A 23,263-nucleotide genomic window follows, 5' to 3' on the forward strand; every position below is an offset into this window, starting at 1 on the left:
CTATTACTCTTTTAGACACCTTTAACATATTTTAAGTTTTATTTTTACTAGTCTCCATTTATTATATATTTTTCATAACTTAGTGATTATAACATTATTGGATGACTTCTATAAAGTTTTATGTTTAAGATTTATTTATTTTAGATAATCACTAACAATTAATATTTTTACTATGTATAAATACAAATTAAAGTTTAAACTTTATACGTTTAACTTAATACAAATTAAAGTTTAAACTTTATACGTTTAACTTATACAGAAGTTTAGTCCCTTTAAAGTAAAATTAATTTTAATTTTGATCCTCTCAATTCTAATTATTTTTGGTTTAATCATCTTAATTTTAGTTATTTTTATTTTAGTCCTTCTAAATTTTAGTTATTTTCATTTTCATCCTTTTTTCTGTTTTAGTTCATGTAATATTTTCTATTTTCATCGATGTAATTTTATCCTTTTATGTTAACACCTTGACCATCGTTACTAAGCATTCAAATTAATAATTTAACTAGTTTAATAGAATTATCAATATCACACATTAAGTCCTTAGATATCGCTATCATCAAAACACTTCAAATTATTAACAATCAACTTACATCATAACTTATTAACAATTACTTTTTGTCATAATTCATCATTACTAAACATTGATATAAGTACCTTAAACCATTTATAAGATAAAACACTTTAAGGGTAAAGTTATTCATTATCCTCATTCGCAAACTACATTTCTACAATTTAATCTTCTAAGATATTGTATGATCTAAACATCCTATATAGATCTATACATATGATATCAATTTAATTTTATTATAAATAAAGAAAATTATTATAACTTCTATGCTAACCTTGACAGATAATTATATCATCTACTATTTTTTAAAAATACAAAACTACAACGTTTTAGCCTAAATATGATAGCTTGACCTTTAATCACTAATTTGATCATAACTTGAGTTATAAACTTCATTTTTAGGTGATTCTAATGACATTTGAAAGCTAAGATCCAGGGCTACAATTCTTATGAAGACCACAAAATCTGATTCTAACGGTAGAACACTTGGTGTGGTGATTGTTGCACCTGGTGCAGAGAGGACTACAATCTTTTTGTCACACTTGTGCCCGGCGTGACTGAGGTCACACCTAGTGCCAAAACTCCTAGGGACATCATCAAATGGTTCCTAGCGTGAACCAATTGACGCCTAACATGATATTAGTTTGTTGGAGACTTACGAACTTCGAAACTGCAGCTGCAGCATCTTCTGAACCTCGCCCCTCTGGTTTAAGTGGATTCCTTGAACCCCAAAACTCCAAACCAATCAATAAAAATCACAATTAAACCTTAATATCACTCTATTATATAATCAATTACTCAAATATTACATCAATTTCACATTCTAATTACATATCTTTATTAACTACTCACATAATAACCATTTAGGATTCCCATGGGACCCATAGGCAATCCAAACTTCACAAGTGTAAGTTTAATCAAGAAATTAAAGACATATACAACTACACAACTTTTAATAGAACAATAAAGAATCATGTAGAAGACCAAAAACACAGAGAAATCAATTGGAAAAATCCTTTCATATAAGACAAGTAACAAATAAGACATTGAGAGCCAATCTCATTACCTAACATACATTTCATGCCCAAAATGAGACTACTCACTCCCCTTTATTTCGATAAACGCTTAATGAAGGACGTGAATCTCTCAGGTGTTCTCTGGTTCTCCTTTTTATTTTTCAGAGAGCCCATATGTGTAAAATGAGAAGCGTACAAATAAAAGAAATGTTGTAACACCTTTTTAAAAACTTAATCCACACTTAACTCTTTAGAAACAATATTTTAACCACAATTCTCTTTTCCTTTCTCTCAAATATTAAAACTTAAATAAATAATATATCAAATAAACATATTTCTCCCAACCTAATAATTATAATAGAATACAATAATTAATAATTAACCAATATATAATATATAAAATAAATATATTTCTCCCAACAATATTATAAATAAAATAAAATATACAAATAATAAACAATCATAATAAAAACACATATTTTTCTTTAAATACTTATTATAACAAAATGTCATAAAAATACATATTTCTCTAACAAATATTATACAAAACAATTTTCATAAATATTTATTATCTAATTAAAATACTCATAATTATTAAAAGTTTCTTAAATATTGACAAATCTCTTTAACTAATCAAAATATCTTTTTACTAATTTTGTAAAACTTGAATTGTTACAATAGTCGTTAGTAATAAATTTCATTAAAATATATTATTATTTATTAATATTACATCATGTTTTATCATTAATTTTGCAAATTATTTTCTTAGTATGATTTTATTAATTTTAATTTTATTTGGATTTTAAATTGTTCCCGTAAGGGGATAGCAGCTGGAGAATCCTTAATGATGTGAACCCTAAGAGAACCTAGCTACCATCCTGACCTAAAACATTCAAGAATGAGAATAACCTGACTTTCAGCAAGTCCCCTTTCTCCTTATTTATATGGGTCCCATATACGTGATACGGATCTTTGATCCTCATCCCCTTAAATGCACGCGGATCCCTCTCTGTAATGAGCGTATGAACCGCATTTATGATCGTAATCAAATCTATGCAAGAATCACGAAAATCACAACCTTGATTAGTTTTACCAGAACTCACTCATCAATAAACCTATGACTAGCCTAAAGTTCGGGTTGTTTGGTCGGATGGGGACCATGAAGGTATGTTCTGTCCAGCCTGCTCGGCAAATTGGAGACCGGCCAAGAGGGTACACAACCCTCCTGGCTTACGTGTTAACGAGGCAAAGAGACATCGATCGGTCAGATCGGCAAATTGGAGATCTGGAGGGTACACAACCCTCTTGGCTCGAGTGTTGGTGACGTGTAGAGACATTGATATTGGAGATCCGGAGGGTACAAACCCTCTTGATTCGAGCGTTGGCAACACGTAAAGACATTGATCGGCCAGCTCGACAAATTAGAGATCTGGAGGGTACATAAATCAAGTAGTATTAGTAATTAGAAAATTAGTATTATATTAGTAATTTGTAATTAATAACAACACTTTAAGTTTACATAATGTTTTATCGTTAATTTTTTTTAGAAAGTTTTCTTATGTTGCCAATTTGTTAAAAAAAATTTATTTGAAATTTAAATAAAAAAATATTAATAATTAATAAATTTGTATAATTAATAGTTACATTAACATCACTAGAATTAGTCTAGTAGTTGGGTGGGAAGGGACTGTGGTAGTTAAAAATATGGAAATTTAGGTTTTTCATTATGACCATCTTTATAATCTTTCTTATTTTTACGAAAAAAATATTTAGTTACATTAAAATATTATATATATACTTTTATCCAATTTTTTAGTTATTTATTTTTTAACATAGAATATTTATTTTTATGTGCTTTAGTAGAAATTCTTAGAGAAAGAAGTGTTACAAAAATTGTTTGCTTTACATTTTTTAAAAAGGAAATTGAATATAGTATATATTAATTTATCATATAATCTACACATGATAGGAAATAATAAATATAATATTTTGTAATATAAATTCATAATAATTTTATAAAATTTCTTATTTACATTTAGAAATCACATATATTTTTGAAATATATGTAAAAATATAAATATTTTGGAAGGATATGATTTAACTAACATAAAATTCTAAAGATAGTTTTTGAGAAATTCTTTTAAGGAATAAGTTTTTCAGTTTTTGTGAAAAAAAAAAAGTTGTTTCATTTATAAAATTAAAATTAAAATAATTTTAATTTTATTGTATAAAATTTGTATATAAAAATATGTTAAAGTAAATCTAGAAGGAAACAATCATTATAAAACTTATTTCTTTTATATATACTAAAGAAGTTGAGACATATGTATCTTTATATTTTATTTAATAAAAATATTTAAAATTATTAATATTATTAAATTAATTATCATTATATTTAGTTTTCAAATTTTAAGATTTTAAATTTATAAAAATAATTAATTTCTAATAATATTTTTATTATTTAAATATTTAAAAATAAAATTATCTAAATAAATATGTCCATCATTATCATTTTTATATATGTTATAAATTATATATATATATATATATATATATATATATATATATATTATAAATTATAAATAGAAAGATATTAATTTTATATAAAATAAAAGTTATTTAAGCTTCTTATAAATAAATAAATAAATAAATAAATAAAGCATAACGTAAAGGGTGTGGTGGATCATATGATAGTGTATGAAAATTTCAGTAGGAAGAGAATCTGAGAATTGAGTGGTGTGAATTTTTGTTTTGCAGCGAAGATGCCATTGAAGGTGTTAGATGCGACGGTGGCCAGCTTTGATGGGGTGTTTGAGAAGTTCCGATCAGAGGCTCCGCAAAACAAAGCAAATCTCATCCTCTTCTTGGCTGACAAAGATCCTGCTACCTCTCTCAGCTGGTGCCCTGGTATGTCTATCTATTACAATCTCACTCATCTAACGCTTCTCATTTAATAACTTTGTGTGTGCGAATTTGATCACTGCGCCAATTCCATTTCCAATCTTTCAACCAATTTTCAGTTTTCATTTTTTATTTTGGAATTTGTGGGTAAAAAACTCTAATGCATCACATTTCATGGAGCATTTGCCAATATCAATGGAAATTCTTTGATGACATACCACAAAAATTGGGGGTTAAGAGTTTTTTGTGTGCCAACATTAGGAAAAGCAAGTGTATTTGTTGTTGTTTCTACGTCATTTAGAAATAAGGTTATAATAATATATATAAGAAGGATATATAACTAGAGAGCAATTCTCGACTTATAAAACCGATTTGGTAGGGGTGAGTTTTACCCAAATTTATTATTTTAAGATGAGATCAGAGCTTATTTAGTGATTGTTGTTGGACCTATTATGCTATCTGGACTGTTATCAGACTATTTGCATATGTCTAGTCTTATAAGTTGAAAACTTCATGTTATTGGTGTGATGGAAGTGTCTTACATCGACTAGTGATAAGGCCAAACAAGTGTATATAGGAAGAAGAGCTATCCATTTGGTGGTTTTTGTGAATGCTTTAATTGTTTCAATGTAAAGTGGTGAATATAAATTTTCAATGAAAATATTGTGTTAAACATGCAAAAGGGTTAGGTTGATGTTATAGAGAAGCGTGAGTAGTTATGAGAATCCATGAATATGACTAGTTTTCTCTTTTTGGTTCTTAGATTGTGTGAGAGCAGAACCTGTTATTTACAACAAGCTGGAGGCTTCACCTGATGACATTGTACTCTTGAGAGCTTACGTTGGAGACAGAGCAACATGGAGGAACCCTCAGCATCCATGGAGGGTGGACCCTAAGTTCAACCTCACTGGGGTCCCAACGTTGATCCGTTGGGAGAATGATGCAGTCAAAGGTCGCCTTGAGGATCATGAAGCTCACCTTGAACACAAAATTCAACCTCTTGTTGCTGACAAGTGATGAGCGATTGCTATAGTGCACTGTTTCTTAGATAGTTTAAACAATGTAAGGTGTACTCTTGTCAGCAATTTATCCCTCTTATACTTTATAATTTTGCTGCTAAAGCATATAATAAATGATGAGTACCAATGGTGACAAGGGAACTCTATAAATGAATGGTTATTTTTTGTTTGCTTGTTTATGGTTTTGGGCATCATAAAGTTACTGGATAATGTTCAGGTTGCTGTGTTTATCACCTAAGCAATATCCTGAATGTGGAAAATACTATGTGATCAACAATTTAAACTGCACCAGTTACGTATGTGGTGTTTTTGCAGACTGAAAATTTTGATCCAGAATTCACACCTTCATACTACATAGCTGAGTTTTGAAGGCTTTTTAAAATGAATCAGGTTGATGCATTTTACTGTGCAGCCACTCCTTTCATTCCCCAGAGTCATCACGGAGAAAGTTGGGTTGCTGTGGGAAAAATCTTAAATTCAAACACACTATTGTTTAGATGAATGGGCTGAGAGATGCTTGTGCAAAACAAAATCTTCATCCCATTGGTTATTGAAGATGCTTGTGCTATGCTTAACATGGCTGAGTTACATTATACTAATACTATTCATGATTTTGAATAGCGTGGATTATGGAATTTCTTTAGAAATTAGAACCTAAGCAAAACCCAATTACAGACCTATTGAGAACCAGAGGCAGACCACTTGAGCTGTAGCATCATCTTTGAATTTTATGTCGCGCATAAAAACCAGACCAAACTACTAGATGGAAACCAAACTCAATCCTAAATTATGTGTGTTTGATATCTAATTTTTAACGCAATTTTTTCTTCTTTCTCTACATGCAAATGTCTGATTTACGTGGAAGCTGGTATTTATCACTTCAAATTGAACGTGAAAAATCACGTCAAGACATGAATATAAACACATTTTGTTTTTTTGACAACTATATATGGATTAAATAAAAAGAGGAGGTCAATCATTATAGTTTAATATAAATTAAACATGATGCAAATAAGGCAAAACAAAGTGACCAAAAAATAAAAATCTCTGTCAAGCTGGCCATAATTTGCATTGTGTCTGCTGTACTCACCCAACTGCAGATCAATAAAGAAAAATTGAGAGAACTAACTTTTAACATGTGGATAAGCAAACGAATGAAAGAAGCTTCAAGTTAAAAGCATTCTCTACAGAGAACTTTTCTTTACATCCTTTAACTTTCCCCCATCCCCTCCAGAAAAGGAATATGATAATGGAGAATCAAAATTTAAAAGCAAAGGCACAATGCTTAAGAACCAATTTATTTTATGCTATCAAATACTATTTATACTAGTGGGGTAGATATAACAGTTGCACATGAAGTTATAATTTTTCTATATATATTCTTTTTATTTTTTGTCAACAAATATATTGTTAGAAAAAAGTTATTATATAATTGAATGGGAAAAAAGTCAAAAAGACAGAAACAATTATTAAAAATTGTATTCTTTTTATTAATAGTTATAAATTATAGATAAAAAAATTTGTAATTAGTATCTTGAATAATTAGATATTCATCAAGAAGATAATATTAAAATTAGTTACAATTTCAACTATCACTATTTCTTAAATAAGTAAGATGTTTAATATGTTAAAAACTAACAACAAAAAACGCCCACCGTGGGGCTCGAACCCACGACCACAAGGTTAAGAGCCTTGCGCTCTACCAACTGAGCTAGACGGGCTTTTGTTTAGCTTTTGATAATTTGGATTACTATTTTCTATTATTTTTCTATTACAGTATCATGTTTATTTAATGGTTAAAACTCTTATTTGGTCCTAATAATATTTTTTTGTTTCAATTTAGTCCCACTTTAATTTTTTGTTTCAATTTGGTCCCCAATAATTTAAATTATTGCAATTTGGGACTTCCGTCCAAATGATTTAAACGGAGTTAACTGTTGGTCACGTGGATGCCAGGTGAATGCCACGTAGATGCACAGGTGGATGCCAAATTTCATGAATACACCTGAAACCAGAACGGCCCGTTCTGCTTGCACATGTTATGTGTTAATTTTGCAACTGGAACGGGCCGTTCCAAATGCAAATTTAACACACCATGAGTGCATCAGAACGAGCCGTTCTAAAACCAGAACGAGCCATTCTGGTGTTAGAACGGGCTGTTCTGGATTCAGAACGGCCTGTTCCAGAACGTCAACTTCATGCATGCGTTGACCAAAATGTCGCAATGTGATTCAAAAATTGAAAATAAAAATTCATAACATATCATAAATTCAAAGACAGAAACATGGTTCAGAAACTGAAAACAAAAATTCAGAACATAACATATACTAAAAAAGTTCAAAGAAATTACTGAGAAAGGAAATCATCTGGGTAACGCTGAAGGGAAACCCTAAACCACAAAAATTCAGGTTGTACCTCCTCAAGAACAGGTTGTTATTATTGGGGTACATCGTCAATGACTTCAAGGGGAAACATCGTTTCGTTTCATCCTTAACTGTATAGTGTCAATTTAGTAGTAAGTGGTTCACTCCAGTTTGACTAACAATGAAATAAAACCTACTACCATTGTCCTTAATGATATACTGCACCGTCCTTAATAATACACTGTATAGCCCAAATGTTTAGCAATTGAAGTTATCAATCCCCATTGACAATATTACCAAATCTAGTGTTTGAAATGCTTTGTACTTTGGGTCTTTTTCCTTGCACGATTTACAACCGTGAACTATAGTCATCGACCATTCTGGAATCAGAACGACCGTTCTAAAACCAGAACGGCCCGTTCTGGTTGCACTATTGGTGTGTAAATTTTGCATCTGGAACGACCCGTTCCAGGTACAAAATTTACACACCAAGAGTGCAACCAGAACGGGCCATTCTGGTTCCAGGTGTATTCAATAAATTTGGCATCTATCTAGGTGGCATCTACGTGGCATCCACCTGGCATCCACATAGCCAATAGTTAACTCCGTTTAAATCATTTGGACGGAACTACCAAATTACAATAATTTAAATTATTGAGGACCAAATTAAAACAAAAAATTAAAATGAGACTAAATTGAAACAAAAAAATATTATAAGGGACCAAATAAGGGTTTTAACCTTATTTAATATTTAATTTTAGTTCCGTCTTTTTATTAAGTTATTCAGACAGAGACTTTTAGATAAAAAAATCTCCTTGCTGCACGTTGAGGAGTATTATGGGAGTAAAATTTTGTGTAATTTAGTTTAAATGTCTTTCTGTATATATTTATCTGTCTTTATATATTTCGGACACTTAAGAAAGATATATAGGAATAAGACTGTAGCCTGTAGAATATCACCTCTCTCTCTCTCTTAGCAAAAGTGTTTCCGTCATCATAAAAATATATTTTGGATTTTGGTTTCTTTATTTTGGAGATCCTTTGTTACACACAATTAATTTAACTGTTTGATATACTTTTTGAAGAAAATTACATGAAATTAATATATACAATATGAAGTGTTTTTTTTCTTCTAAAACTATCACTTTACGTGCCTATATATATATATATATATATATATATATATACTTTTCCTATTTTTGTTATTTTAATTTGCTCTTTATTATGGTTGATTTTATTGTATTAATAATTAATATAAGTACATAAATGTAGTGATCAACTCCAGGCTGACATTGCTGTCTAAAACTTCAAGCTGACATCACCATAAGATTCTTCTTATTGTACATCAACAAGTAGTCTTTAAACCTATAGAAATAAAGCATTATTTGTTGATTTTGAAACATAAATTTTACATGTCACGGAAAATGAAAAGTTTTCACAAGGGTGCTTGATTTTGAACAAAGCGTTATTTGTTGGACTTGAATTTAAGTATGATATTAAAAATATATATCCCTTAGTTTTATAATCAAATAAAATTGACATAGTGATTAGACATCATGCATTTATACATTATAGAAATAATTCATTTAGCATAGATTTATGTGTTTGATTCTTGCTATTTGAAATAAAAAATTTGTGCCAACAACAATTGCATTATTACAAATGAAATTAACTTTTGGCGTAAGCAGAGATACATTATACAAATTTTTATATATAGTGACATAAAAAAAAAATGTTATTATAAATATAATATATGTAGATATAAATCTATTTGATATATAATTATACATAATGTACCTGTCTGAAGGGTACACCAGTAATCTTCTCGTAGTCTGGGGATGGCCGAACGAGCGTTCCGATCCGATATGAGGAGGGGTCAGGTACCTGCAAAAGGCACTCCGACGCTCAAGTCAGGACAAGCACGAATATCTAGAGTAATTAATGAACAGTGACTTTACCTCGTGACACGCGCTATTTATACTGACATTTATGGGCCCGGATTCCCATGGGCCCTGCAACAGGATTACCAGATTAGGTAATACGCCTCTAATTGTCTTGTTGATGTGGTTAGTCCTTAATCCCTGATTATGAGTTAATTTTTTCCTCTTATTAGGGTAAGTCTAAGTCTTATGGATCTCCTAGTGGCCGAATGGCAATCGGCAACCTGATTCGGCCGTTTTAGGTGCTGAACAGGCGTTGGTCATGAGGCGGCCGAATGGCCGAACCGAGTGTCCGAATGGTCTTACCGGTACACTTGCCCCCTAGCCTTGCGGAGAGGGTACCTTTTCGTAAGGGTATTGAATCCAAATGAAGTTGTGGGAAGTCAAAGGGTTGGGACGATCTCCAGCGTTGGATCTTGATGATCTGACGGTTACATTTTGAATTTTCCCGCCCTTTTGTCTTGCTATATATATAGGTGAGTGGTAGGGCCTCCCACGCCTATCGTTTTCCGCCGAACTAGGGGACTGCAGATTTTCGAGACCGACGCGCCGAACCAGTGTGATTCTTGAGGAAAATTGGTAAGTTTTTATTGATATGGCTAACACTTCTTCTGCACACTCTTCGGCTAGCAGTTCTCGGCCATCGTCATCCGAGGGGTCTTCGTCCAGTAACCCGAGCAATTCAAGTTTAATTGAATCTCCCATTCGTTCCGAAGGGCCGGATGGGAGTACTTCGCCTTCAGGGGAGGCTTCTACCAGTGGGAGTTCAGGGGTTCAAGAGGAGACCAGACGAGTGTCAAATCGCCAGCGATATGGTCCATCCAATGTGCCTGGGTACGAGTGGGTGAATGGAGAAGTAACTTCTTATTTCTCGCGCTACCGCGACTCTAGCATGATCACGAATCTATTGGATTATACGAGCTGCTTAACATTTGATACCAAGGAGGAGCCGTACCCGATTGGGGTTCGGTCATGCCGAAACGATGCTTTCCCGGACCCCGATATGGTTTGCTTGGATCAGAGTGGCGCTAGAATGGAGTCGTTCTACATGTACGACTGTCTGGTTCGGGATCTTAAGGTGAAACTGCCGTTTGACGAGTTTACTATGGGGGTATTGAGGGTGTTAAATGTTGCGCCGACTCAATTGCATCCGAACAGCTGGGCACAACTGCAAGGGTTCAAGCATTTGTGTAGGTGTCTTAATATTAAGCTCTCTCCCCTTCTTTTTCTGTACTTTTACTCCTCGAAACCCACTATATTGGCCAAGTGGCTCTCTTTAAGCCGAGTGAGCACTCACCTACTGTTGGATAGTTTCACTTCCTCCTACAAGAACTTCAAGGCTGGCTTTTTCCGAGTCACTATCCGGCCGAACGGACGTCGCTTCTTTTTTGACGAGAAGGGGAGTTTATTTCCATTGTACTGGACTCGCGCCCCTCGGCCTTACGATGTGGTACCGAAGAGCATGCTGTCGGCCGAAGAGAAGAAGGATTTGAAGTTGTTACTTCGGCTTCCTCGGTGTCTGCCGATTAGGTCTTTAATTAACATAGTTGAGTCTCCACGATGGTGGAACGACCTGATAGGTACGTGATCTGTCCCATCCTGCCTGTAAATTTAATTCCTATTGATGTTTACTTGGATTCTTTGCAGGAATCATGGTTGCTAGTGGTGCCGACAAGTTGGACATTCGGAGCTTGCTTGCTGCACGAGTGAAGCAGGTGAAACAGGCTGGGGGAGTAGGGACATCTACTGTTGCAGCCACCCCTCAGCCAAACCGGGATGACCGAGTGCCTCCACTTCCCGAACGCAAGAAAAAGAAGGGAAAAAAAGGGAAGGGTGCCGACCGGGAACGCTCGAAGAGGAAAGGTTCTGAAGAGCGACAGGACAATTCCAAGAAAGCTAAGGCAACGGCTGAAGCCTCGCCCAATCGGACTATCATTGTCGTGCCGCCTCAATTAATGTCTCGGGGTTTCTTGGACGATAATGTAACAGCTGATTTTCTAGTTCGGTCCGATGCTGTGTCACATTTCGGGCAGGAGTTTTTGGCTGGTTTTGATGCTAAAACCAAGTGGAAACATTTTTGTGAACTGCAAACACGCGCATTAGCCTTGGCTCACCATCTAGCAATGGAGCCGACCAACGAGTTGGTGACTCTGAAACAAAGTCTTGCCGAGTCCGAGAGGGCCGTGCCGAGGCTGTTTCTGTGAACGAACAGGTGACAGCCAGGAACCGAGATCTAGCTGCCGAATTGGACCTGGTTAGGCACGACAACGATACGCTTCGTTTGGAGCTTCAAAAAGCCGCAAACAAAGAACGTCGCCGACTGGAGGAGGCACGATCTGAGTATGACCAGCTGAAGGAGAAGGCCAAGGAGAAAATTGTTGCTCAGCACGAAGCTGGGTTTAAACATGCCGTTCGGCAGGCGAAGCACTTCGGTCAATTTCCGGAGGACTTCGAATTTGACATGGCATGCGATTTTTACCAAGGGTCATACATGCCGTTTGCGGAGATGCCCGAGGGAGCGGGTCCTGACGACGCAGAACCGAGTGCCAACCCCCGAGTTGAGGAGGATTCTCGTGCGTCAACCGAGGAGGAGGGTGAAGAAGATGACAATCCTGTTACCGAACATGACGACCCCGAGGCGGACGTGCAAGATAACCAAGTTAATCCTGATGAATAGGTTTAGGTTGTTGTTGTATAGATTCTACTTAGGTGTTTGCATAGGTTTAAGTACGAATGTAGACAAGGGGCCGGTAGAGCCTCCATTATGTCAATGAAATGATGCTTTTTTTGTTCGAATCGTATTGTTGAATGAATGGTGATTTGGATCGTCCTTATGATTTCTAACTTCACGTATCTGCTGCTAATCAAGAAATAATTAAGCGAAACTATTATGCTTGGTAGTGCCTAAAGTCAAAACCGAATGGGGGTCATTCGGAAATGCTTGCTTTTGAAGCAAAACCGAATGGGGGTCATTCGGAAATGCTTTGCTTTTCTAGCAAAACCGAATGGGGGTCATTCGGAAATGCTTGCTTTTCAAGCAAAACCGAATGGGGGTCATTCGGAAATGCTTGCTTTTCAAGCAAAACCGAATGGGGGTCATTCGGAAATGCTTGCTTTTCAAGCAAAACCGAATGGGGGTCATTCGGAAATGCTTTGCTTTCCTAGCAAAACCGAATGGGGGTCATTCGGAAATGCTTTTCTTTTCAAGCAAAACCGAATGGGGGTCATTCGGAAATGCTTGCTTTTCAAGCAAAACCGAATGGGGGTCATTCGGAAATGCTTGCTTTTCAAGCAAAACCGAATGGGGGTCATTCGGAAATGCTTTGCTTTTCAAGCAAAACCGAATGGGGGTCATTCGGAAATGCTTTGCTTTCCTAGCAAAACCGAATGGGGGTCATTCGGAAATGCTTTGCTTTTCAAGCAAAACCGAATGGGGGTCATTCGGAAATGCTTTGCTTTTCAAGCAAAACCGAATGGAGGTCATTCGGAAATGCTTTGCTTTTCAAGCAAAACCGAATGGGGGTCATTCGGAAATTTGCGTCCTTGGCCGAGTTGACTATCTCGGGAGGGAAACTTTTAACTATTTTTTGAAGGTACGTCCTTGGCCGAGCTGACTAACTCGAGAGGGAAACCTTTAACTATTTTTTGAAGGTGCGTCCTTGGCCGAGTTGACTAACTCGGGAGGGAAACCTTTAACTATTTTTTGAAGGTGCGTCCTTGGCCGAGCTGACTAACTCGGGAGGGAAACCTTTAACCATTTTTTGAAGGTGTGTCCTTGGCCGAGTTGACTAACTCGGGAGGGAAACCTTTAACCATTTTTTGAAGGTGCGTCCTTGGCCGAGTTGACTAACTCGGGAGGGAACCTTTAACTATTTTTCGAAGGTGCGTCCTTGGCCGAGTTGACTAACTCGGGAGGGAAACCTTTAACGACTTTTAACAAAGTAGGATAGTAAGAATGATCATGAAATGGATTGTATTTCATTGATGCGTGCCTCATTAAAAACCTTGTCGGCCAAAACCCCTTTTCACTTTTTTATAAGGGGAGAAAAGACCGATCAAGGAAAAGAGTACACGTTTTGATTACATTGTTGTGATGTTACAAAGACTATCACTAACTATAGTATGTCTTCAAGTGCGATGCGTTCCATGTCCTTGGGATGACCTTGCCTGAAAGCTCTTCCAGTTTGTATGCGCCATTATGGAGGTTGTGCCGAACCCGAAACGGGCCGTCCCAATTAGGTGCCAACTTGCCTTCTTGCGGATTACGTCGTGCTGGTCCAAGAACTCTCCAGACCTGGTCTCCCTCCTTGAAGCTTCTCTTGGTGAGATTGGAATTGAATCTTCGAGACATTCGCTGCTTGCATGCTTCTGCTACTATCTGAGCTTGAGTACGCACTTCGTCCACTAAGTCGAGCTCCGCCTGTAAGGATGTTGCGTTGGAGTTTTCACTGAAGTGTGTTCGGCGGAAGGAGGGTTCGCCGACTTCGACGGGAATCATTGCGTCGGTACCATAGGTTAATCGGAAGGGTGTTTCTTTCGTTGTGGATTGAGGGGTGCAGCGATACGCCCACAAAATTTCTGGAAGCTCTTCGGCCCATGTACCCTTGGCTGTTCCCAAGCGCTTCTTTAGTTCCGATAAGATAACTTTGTTAGCTGCCTCGGCCTGGCCGTTCGACTGTGGATGCTCAACCGACGTGAATCTATGTCTGATCCCCAAGTCTTGAAGAAACTTGTTGAATTTTTGATCTACGAATTGAAGTCCATTGTCAGTGATAATGGCATAAGGAATGCCGAACCGTGTGACGACGCTTTTCCAAAGGAACTTCTGCACGTTGTTTGCCGTGATTGTTGCGAGAGGTTCAGCCTCAATCCACTTGGTAAAATAATCTACCGCGACAAGCAGAAACTTGCATTGGCCTCTAGCGATTGGAAATGGTCCTAATATATCCATGCCCCATATGGCGAACGGCCATGGGGAAGCGATGCTGTGTAGTTGCTCGGCTGATGCATGTATCAAATTGCCGTGCTTTTGGCACTGGATGCATTTCTTGACGAATTCCCTGCAATCGGATTTGAGTGTCGGCCAATAATAGCCGTCCCGAAGAACTTTCGTTGCCAATGTTCTTCCTCCTGAGTGAGAACCGCAGATTCCCTCATGCACTTCCCGCAGCACATAATTGGCCTCTTCATCATTTAAAACACTTGAGTAAAGGAGACGAGAAGCCCCTTCGAAAGAGTTGCCCTCCTATAACAGAATATCTCACAGCTTGAGCTCTTAACTTTCTGGCTGCCGAAGGGCATGTCGGTTGGACACCATCGGTGATGAACCGTAGTATGTCGGTCATCCATGTTGCCGATTGCTCCGAGAGTGCGAAGCATTCTACTATCTCAGTACTTGGAGTTGAGAGTTCCAAGTGGAGGGTGGTTCGAAGCTGTCCCGGTTTCCGATGGCTTGTCGCCAGTCTAGCTAATTGATCTGCTCTGTCATTGTTTTCGCGGGGAGTGTGCTTCACTGCTACTTGGTCAAAATGTTGGCACATGTTTTGAAAAGCATGAAAATACTTCAATAGCTGGGCGTCCTTAACCTGAAAATTCTCGTTGACCTGTTCCGAGACAACCTTTGAATCAGTCCAACATAGCAAATTCCGAACTCCAACCTCTCGAGCCAACCTCAATCCCGCCAATAACGCCTCGTATTCGGCTTGATTGTTTGAGGCTTTGAAAGCGAAACGGAGAGATTGCTCTAGTGCCATGCCTGTTGGTCCTTCAAGAATTATTCCAGCTCCACTACCTTGGCTGTTAGATGACCCGTCGACCCGAAGTATCCACTGATCGTTTTCAAAATGACCCATCGGTTGTAACTCATTAACGAAATCCACCAAGCACTGGGATTTGATTGGTCCTCTTGGTTCAAACGCGATGTCGAATTCAGACAATTCCACGGACCAAGCCATCATTCGTCCTGCTAACTCGGGTTTGCGTAGAACTTTGGCAATTGGACAATCGGTTCGGACGATAACCTTGTGGCTGTGAAAATACTGCCGAAGGCGTCGTGCTGTGTGGACCAAGCTAAGTGCCATTTTCTCGAGTAGCTGGTACCTTCTTTCGGCATCTTGTAGCATTCGGCTCACAAAATAAATTGGTTTTTGGGAATCTGTTTCTTGTACTAGGACCGCGCTGATTGCCTCGTTAGAGACGCACAAATACACTATCATATCTAGTTTTGGATCGGGCTTTGAGAGAACTGGAGGTGTGCCGAGGCGTTGTTTGAGGGAGGTAAAAGACTCTTCACACTCTGTCGTCCAGACAAACTTCTTGACTTTCTTCAATAATCCAATGATAGGTTTTGCTGTCTCTGCGAGACAAGGGAGGAACCGAGAAAGAGAGGTGAGACGCCCGGACAACACTTGGACTTCTTTGATATTCTGTGGGCTTCGCATGCCAATCACCGACTGACACTTATCAGGATTGGCTTCAATACCTCTGGCATATAACATGAATCCGAGAAACTTTCCTCCAGCTATACCAAAGATACATTTTTCAGGATTCAGCCGCATATTATGCTTTCGGAGTTGTGTGAATACTTCGGCAAGGTCATTTTTGTGAGTGCGAAGGTCGTCCGACTTGACGACCATATCATCGACATAAACTTCGAGGTTTTTTCCGATCTGATTCTTGAAAACTTTGTCCATAAGTCGTTGGTATGTCGCCCCTGCATTCTTTAGACCGAACGACATTACGCGATAGCAGTAATTCGCCGAGTCGGTGATAAAAGCTGTTTTATCTTCATCATGCGGGTGCATGCGAATTTGATTATAGCCCGAGTAAGCATCCAAGAAAGTCAACAAACGATGCCCTGCCGCTCCATCAACCAGCCGGTCGATGTTGGGTAGTGGGTAGGCATCCTTAGGACAAGCCTTGTTGAGATTGGTGTAGTCTGTACACATTCGCCACCTGCCATTGGGTTTCTTGACCATAACGACATTTGCTAGCCAAGTGGTATAGTGGATTTCCCGAATGAAGCGTGCTTGCAAGAGCTTAGCCACTTCCGATTCAACGATAATTTTTCTCTCTGTTCCCATCTTTCTCTTCCGTTGAGCAATTGGTTTTGCCGTCGGGCAGATAGACAACCTATGACACATAAAGTTTGGGTCGATACCTGGCATGTCTGACGGTGTCCATGCAAACATATCTTTGTTTGACACAATTACCTTGCTCAGTTCTTGCTTTTCATCATCCGACAGACCGACCCCGATGTAGGTGATTTGGGACGACTGTGATCCGATTTGTATCGGGACCTTTTCTTCTATCGGTTCGGCCCTGTCCTCGTTCATCCTGGGGTCAAGGTCGTATTGCGAAGCCAAATCCGAGGAGGGAGTGACCGCATGGACTCTGCTTGGTTTTGCTTGTTTCTCTTGAATAGGTTGCACACGTAAGCTCGCATAGTAACATTCCCGAGCTGCCTTCTGATCGGCATGTATTGTTAGAATGTTTCCTTTATCCGATGGGAACTTCATAGCCAAATGAGGTGTTGACACTATTGCCCCCAAGGTATTCAATGATGGCCGTCCTAGCAAAATGTTGTAAGATGTGTTGGCATGGACCACGATATACTTCACCTGGATGTCTCTGTGCTGTTTCTCATCAACACAAAAATGGGTAGAGAGTTTGATAAATCCCTTGGTGTTGACTCTTTCACCTGCAAAGCCAACCAATGGTTCGGTGTATGGTGTCAACTCTTCTTCAGAGATGCCAAGCTGCTTGAACGTGTTCCAATATAAAATATCGGCCGAACTACCTTGATCTATGAGCGTTTTTCTCACAATACAATTACGTATTTCAACATTGATGACCATAGGATCATCTTGAATTGGATCGATGCCTTGAAAGTCCTCGTCAGTGAACGTAATAGTGGGTAGCCACCGAGTGGATCGCTGCTCAACAATGTTAACCGATCTGACGGCTCGCAGGTGTCTCTTCTGAGCCGATGAGGTCGATCCGCCCCCGGCGAAGCCTCCAGCGATCGTGTTGATTACTCGCCGGTGCGTGGTATGAGGTTCTTCCTTTCGATCCCTTGAACGACTACGCTCACGGCGGCGCCTATCTGAATGTTCATGCCTGTCGTGCTGCCGAGCTTGATATGTAGGCTGATGCCGAGTCGTGTGTGGCCGATCAATAAAATTGTTGAGTTGCCCTTGCTTAATCAAATCTTCAATTTTATCCCTCAATGCCGCGCATTCTTCAGTAGAATGTCCGCGATTGCGGTGATATTTGCAAGATTTGTTAATGTCAGCACGGGGAGGAGTGGAGGCTCGCTTGGGGGTCGCCAAGACTTCTGATGCTAAAGCTTGTTCGAGCATTGTGGCTCGACTTGCGTTGAGGGGAGTGTAATGAGAATACTTCGGACCTCGCGCATGTCGGTCCCGCAAAGTTATCTCTTTGCCTCGCCCCCTGTATGGTTGCTCTGCCTGCTTCTCGGGTTTGTTTCCTGTTTCGGCTCGGGCCTGATTACGGAACTCAGCCAGCTCTTCCATCTGCATGTACTTGTCAGCTCTCCTTCGTAAGTCATTCATATCCGAAGGTGGTTTTTTGCAGATGCTATTGACAAATGGTCCGGGTTTTAGCGCTGTTGTAAGGTGGTGGAGCGCTACGGCTGGGTTAAGGTCTCGAATTTCTAAGGCAGCCTTATTGAACCGATCCATGAAAGTTCTAAGCGACTCTTTTTTATCCTGCCTAAGGCTGACCAGCGACAAAGACGTCAAGCTGTGCGGACGACTTGTTGCAAACTGGACGGTGAACTGGGATGACAAAGTGTTGAAGGAATCGATGGAGTTGGGAGGTAGCTGTGTAAACCAGCTTAAGGCCCTGCCTTTGAGCGATGTGGGAAAAATCCGACATAATGCCGTATCGTCCGTTGTGCTTAACGTCACCTGCGTCAAGAAAACATCGAGATGTTCATCCGGATCTGTGGTACCATCATATTTATCAATCGGTAAAGATTTCCAGTTATCCATCAATGGGAGTTGCATAATTGTAGGGGTGAAGGGGGTGGCGATGCGTCCCACGGGTTGACAAGTCTGAAGGACGGCCAACGGGGGGTTGGACCGAAGTGTGTGGTGCCGAAGTGTGAATTTCATGGGAATGATAAGATCCTTGCGTCTGCATGTTGGTTGTTTGAGTAGGCTTCCACGACGGATCTGGGTTTTTCAATGCCTCGTTCTCAGCTCTTAGGGCCGAAAGCTCCTTTGCGTCGTTCACTCTTTGCTGTTTCATTACTGCCATCTCTTGTTTCAACAGGCGAACGGTTTCGGAGAGATCGGTTTCATCTACCACTTCCACATGTTCTTCCTCCTGTTGGTAATCCTGAGTGTTTGTTCTCCTAGTTATCGGCATGTCTTAGCTCGATTAGTCTTCCAACTATCTTCGTTCGGCCCCACGGTGGGCGCCAAATGTACCTGTCTGAAGGGTACACCAGTAATCTTCTCGTAGTCTGGGGATGGCCGAACGAGCGCTCCGATCCGATATGAGGAGGGGTCAGGTACCTGCAAAAGGCACTCCGACGCTCAAGTCAGGACAAGCACGAATATCTAGAGTAATTAATGAACAGTGACTTTACCTCGTGACACGCGCTATTTATACTGACATTTATGGGCCCGGATTCCCATGGGCCCTGCAACAGGATTACCAGATTAGGTAATACGCCTCTAATTGTCTTGTTGATGTGGTTAGTCCTTAATCCCTGATTATGAGTTAATTTCTTCCTCTTATTAGGGTAAGTCTAAGTCTTATGGATCTCCTAGTGGCCGAATGGCAATCGGCAACCTGATTCGGCCGTTTTAGGTGCTGAACAGGCGTTGGTCATGAGGCGGCCGAATGGCCGAACCGAGTGTCCGAATGGTCTTACCGGTACACATAATTTTAATGTTAATTTTAAATAAAATTTAATAACATATTGTGTTTATACATGCACATTTTAATAATGTATGAAAAGTGAGAATCTTTTAATGTCATAAATGAGCACTTCAAACTTAAGTCATTCAACCATATAAATGATAGAATTTAGATGTCAATTAATTAATATTCATAGAGGTATGTGTCTATTACCATTATAGTATGTGTTGTCGTCATAATTTTCTTTATTTTGACTATCCACGTTTCTGTTATTATAATCCCATCCCCTTTTCCCCTCTCTCAAAAAAAAAAAAAAAAAAAAAAAAAAAAAAAAAAAATATATATATATATATATATATATATATATATATATATATATATAAAAGTCGATGTAAAATAATTTTATATTATCGCATATATTAATATTAGTAATTATTGTACAATTTAAATAAAATGATTTATGATTAGATTATAGTGTAACCATTCATAATCCATTTTTTCAAAAGAAAAACGTACATGCATATTTAATTTTTTTTATTTGATAGTACAGTTTTTAACCCTGAACTTTTGTTCTCTACAACATTTTTTAATTATTTATAACATCAATTACTTAAAATATCTTATTAATTAATATTTTTAATAGGACTAAGTTTTTTTTACCAGATCATTTTAATATTTACCCATTTGAATTTTTAGCATTTTTAAATTAAAATATAGAATTAATAGGCATGTTATTATATTTATCTCAGTAATGTCATGAAATATGCAGAAGCAATTTTACAAATTTTCATGGGAGAAAATCACGTCATTCGAATCTTCCAACTGTAGTGATTCATGATCAGCACATTGATGATGATCTCTCTTGAGACTGAGAACACAGTAAGCATGCATTGTTAGCACAACCCTTAGTTAGAACAGGTATCATGCATGACATGAGCATGCATGTATCATATATGTATAAATAAACCCAAAACCCTAGTGACATTGGCAACACACACACACTCAAAAGAAGAAGTTTCACCTTATAATTAATTAGGAAGTGGAAATGTTAAAGAATTATTCAAAGATGAAGTTTTGTAGTTTGTGGTTTATGTTGATGATGGGAACAGGATTAGTGGCACAAGTGCAAAGCAGTCCATGCACAAGCACATTCTTCTCTTCACTTGTGCAACTCATTCCTTGTAGGGCAGCAGTGGCTCCTTTTAGCCCTATTCCACCAAGTGATGCTTGTTGCAATGCCCTAAAGGCACTAGGACAACCATGTCTTTGTGTCCTTGTCAATGGTCCTCCAATCTCTGGGGTAGACCGTAGCATGGCCTCATTGCTCCCAGACAAGTGCACAGCAAACTTTGAACCATGTCATCTCTCTCTCTCTCTCTCCCTCTCTATCTCCTTATTATATGTATATATACATATATTTGAATTTCAATGGTTTTTGTGAATGTTTTTTATTTTTTCATTGGCAAGAAGTATTATCCGTGAAATACAGGGACAATTTTTTTGGAGATTCTTGTAAACGTTAAGATTGAATGTGTATAGATAAACTACTTTAAAAGTATACTTGTATGAGAAAAAATAGAAGAAAAAAATAAAATAAGTTTTTCATAAATTAAAATTAATTTTTGTATAAGTTAATTTGTAGAAGTTTTATTGTATTATTTTTCTAAAGATTTACTTTTAGCATACGGAGAATATATATAGTTTTAATTTTAAAAAAAATATTTCATTTTTTCTAATAATATTTCTGGAAAAATTTATCCAAACAAATCATATATAATAGTCTTTTGTTGTGTGAATCACATTCACGACTTCTTTGATTCACACATAAAATTCATTCTAAAATATCATTGAGTTTTTTTCATTATTATCATTTAGACAAAAATATTACTCCCTTCAACTCATAATAAGTGTCATATTAGAATAAAAAAATTATTTTAAAATAAGTGTTATATTAACTTTTTAATGTATTATTGATTGTTTCTTTTTCATTTAATTTATACCCTTAATAGTATTATGTAAAAAGTGATTGTTGTGTTGGATCGTTTCTAAGAATGAATATTAATTATAAGGTTATATTTATAAAGTCATTATTTCTTTTTCATCTATTTATTAGTTTTACTTGAAATAACTTAGACTAATTCTGATGTAAAAAAAATAAAAAATTAGTGATTAATTCTTTTTTAAAAAAATCATTTTTTAATATTACTATCGTTTTTCTTGTATACAATCATAAAAATCATTTTTAAAAGGTAATTTTTATGAGAAAAAAAATATCTTATAACTTTAACCAAATTTTAGATTTTTTAACTTTTATTATTTTAAAAAATTAAAATAATGCGCAAATTGATTAGCTAAACAAAGTTTTTTTTGTTCATTTTTTTTTTGTGACATAAGAGATTTGTACTCCAGAATTAAGCTCTATTGCTTTGGTTGATACATGAGTGTAACTTTTGTTAGATCTTAATTTGTCTTTTTTTTTTTTAAAGAAAAACCTTTTAAGAGTAATTATTTAAAAAATTAATTTATTTAAAAGAAGAAAGCTATAACAAATTAACGGACTTATTACTAATTAATAAAACTGTTATTTTTTTGGGGTGCACAATACACTTTTGCTATTAAATAAGAATGGGACTTTCTATGATTTAAGGACTCTCATATGAATTTTATTTAATTGTATTAATCAAGTTAATTAAATAATACATTGGTAACTTTATTATTTATTAAAATTAATATTATACAGCAATGTTGATTAAGGAAAAGAGGAAGAATGTATAAAGTGGCTTCGCCTTCTCCTTTGGTAATTAATTGTGTTTAGCAAGTGAAAGAAAATTAATTTTCTTTATCTCTTTATGCAGGTGAAACCATGTGATAAGGTGAAGTTGGACCTGTGGAATGATAATTTTCTTGAAGGGTTTTTATATAGGAGTAATTTATGTAGTACTTCCTATAATAATGTTATAAGAGATGGGATTGTCATGTAGGTAGGAATAGGTTTTAATCCATGTTGTAGCATCTGATCCTTCTGGGTTACAATAGTTAATTGTTGAAGAAATAAAATATGGTCAAAATTATTTGGCAGAAAAGAGATGGTAAAATTATATATTAACTTATACGATTTAACCAATTTATAGTTTAGTTATTTTATTAATATTATATTATCTATATTTTTTTTTTATTTAAATGTTGTCTTATATAAGTGTTAGATTATATTAGTTTAATCTGTTAAGCACCACCATTCTAAATTTCCATATTTATTGTCGCAAGTTTTTGCGCATGCTTTGAATGGTTAGAAGAAAAAAAAATTTTGGAAAAGGTTAAAATAACCAAATACTTGCTAAAATAAACAATGTTTTGTCTTTCAAATACTTTATACATGAAAAAAAAAATCACATAATTTATTGAATAACAAAAAATTATGTTTTTATTCTGTCTATCTTTCTATTTATGTTCTCCTGTCACATTTTATTAAATAAAATGCAATATAATTATATTTAGGTTGTTCAACATCGTTTTTTTTAACAGATCCAAAAAGACATTTAAATATACTTTTAGCTATTAAAAATGA

The 23,263-nt window shown here is 36.7% G+C and overlaps 2 protein-coding genes and 1 non-coding gene across 3 annotated transcripts; 2 read left to right on the plus strand and 1 right to left on the minus strand.

Annotated features, from left to right (window-relative positions):
- The first annotated feature begins 4,259 nt into the window (after positions 1 to 4,259).
- Positions 4,260 to 5,683, plus strand: LOC109813577 (thioredoxin-like protein Clot). Its single transcript, XM_020377782.3, has 2 exons — positions 4,260 to 4,491; positions 5,249 to 5,683. Exons 1-2 carry the CDS (start codon positions 4,347 to 4,349, stop codon positions 5,500 to 5,502), a joined length of 399 nt encoding a protein of 132 aa, XP_020233371.1. The 5' UTR covers positions 4,260 to 4,346; the 3' UTR covers positions 5,503 to 5,683.
- Positions 5,684 to 7,152: 1,469 nt separating this feature from the next.
- On the minus strand, positions 7,153 to 7,225 carry TRNAK-CUU (transfer RNA lysine (anticodon CUU)). Its single transcript has one exon. It is a non-coding gene; the product is annotated as a tRNA-Lys (tRNA).
- A 13,450-nt stretch (positions 7,226 to 20,675) lies between these two features.
- Positions 20,676 to 22,781, plus strand: LOC109813581 (Bifunctional inhibitor/lipid-transfer protein/seed storage 2S albumin superfamily protein). Its single transcript, XM_020377786.3, has 2 exons — positions 20,676 to 21,056; positions 22,554 to 22,781. The coding sequence occupies exons 1-2, from the start codon at positions 20,744 to 20,746 to the stop codon at positions 22,565 to 22,567; spliced, it is 327 nt and encodes a 108-aa protein (XP_020233375.2). The 5' UTR covers positions 20,676 to 20,743; the 3' UTR covers positions 22,568 to 22,781.
- The last annotated feature ends 482 nt before the right edge of the window (positions 22,782 to 23,263 follow it).

Source organism: Cajanus cajan, chromosome 10 (genome assembly GCF_000230855.2).
Source record: "Cajanus cajan strain Asha chromosome 10, NIPB_CcT2T_4, whole genome shotgun sequence".
Classification (NCBI taxonomy): domain Eukaryota; kingdom Viridiplantae; phylum Streptophyta; class Magnoliopsida; order Fabales; family Fabaceae; genus Cajanus; species Cajanus cajan.

Bases quoted from the DNA above. Each gene is read 5' to 3' on its own strand.
- LOC109813577 (XM_020377782.3), top strand. From the start codon at position 4,347: ATGCCATTGAAGGTGTTAGATGCGACGGTGGCCAGCTTTGATGGGGTG. The intron at 4,492-5,248 runs GTATGTCTATCT...TTTGGTTCTTAG, and splicing joins CTCTCTCAGCTGGTGCCCTG to ATTGTGTGAGAGCAGAACCT.
- LOC109813581 (XM_020377786.3), top strand. From the start codon at position 20,744: ATGTTAAAGAATTATTCAAAGATGAAGTTTTGTAGTTTGTGGTTTATG.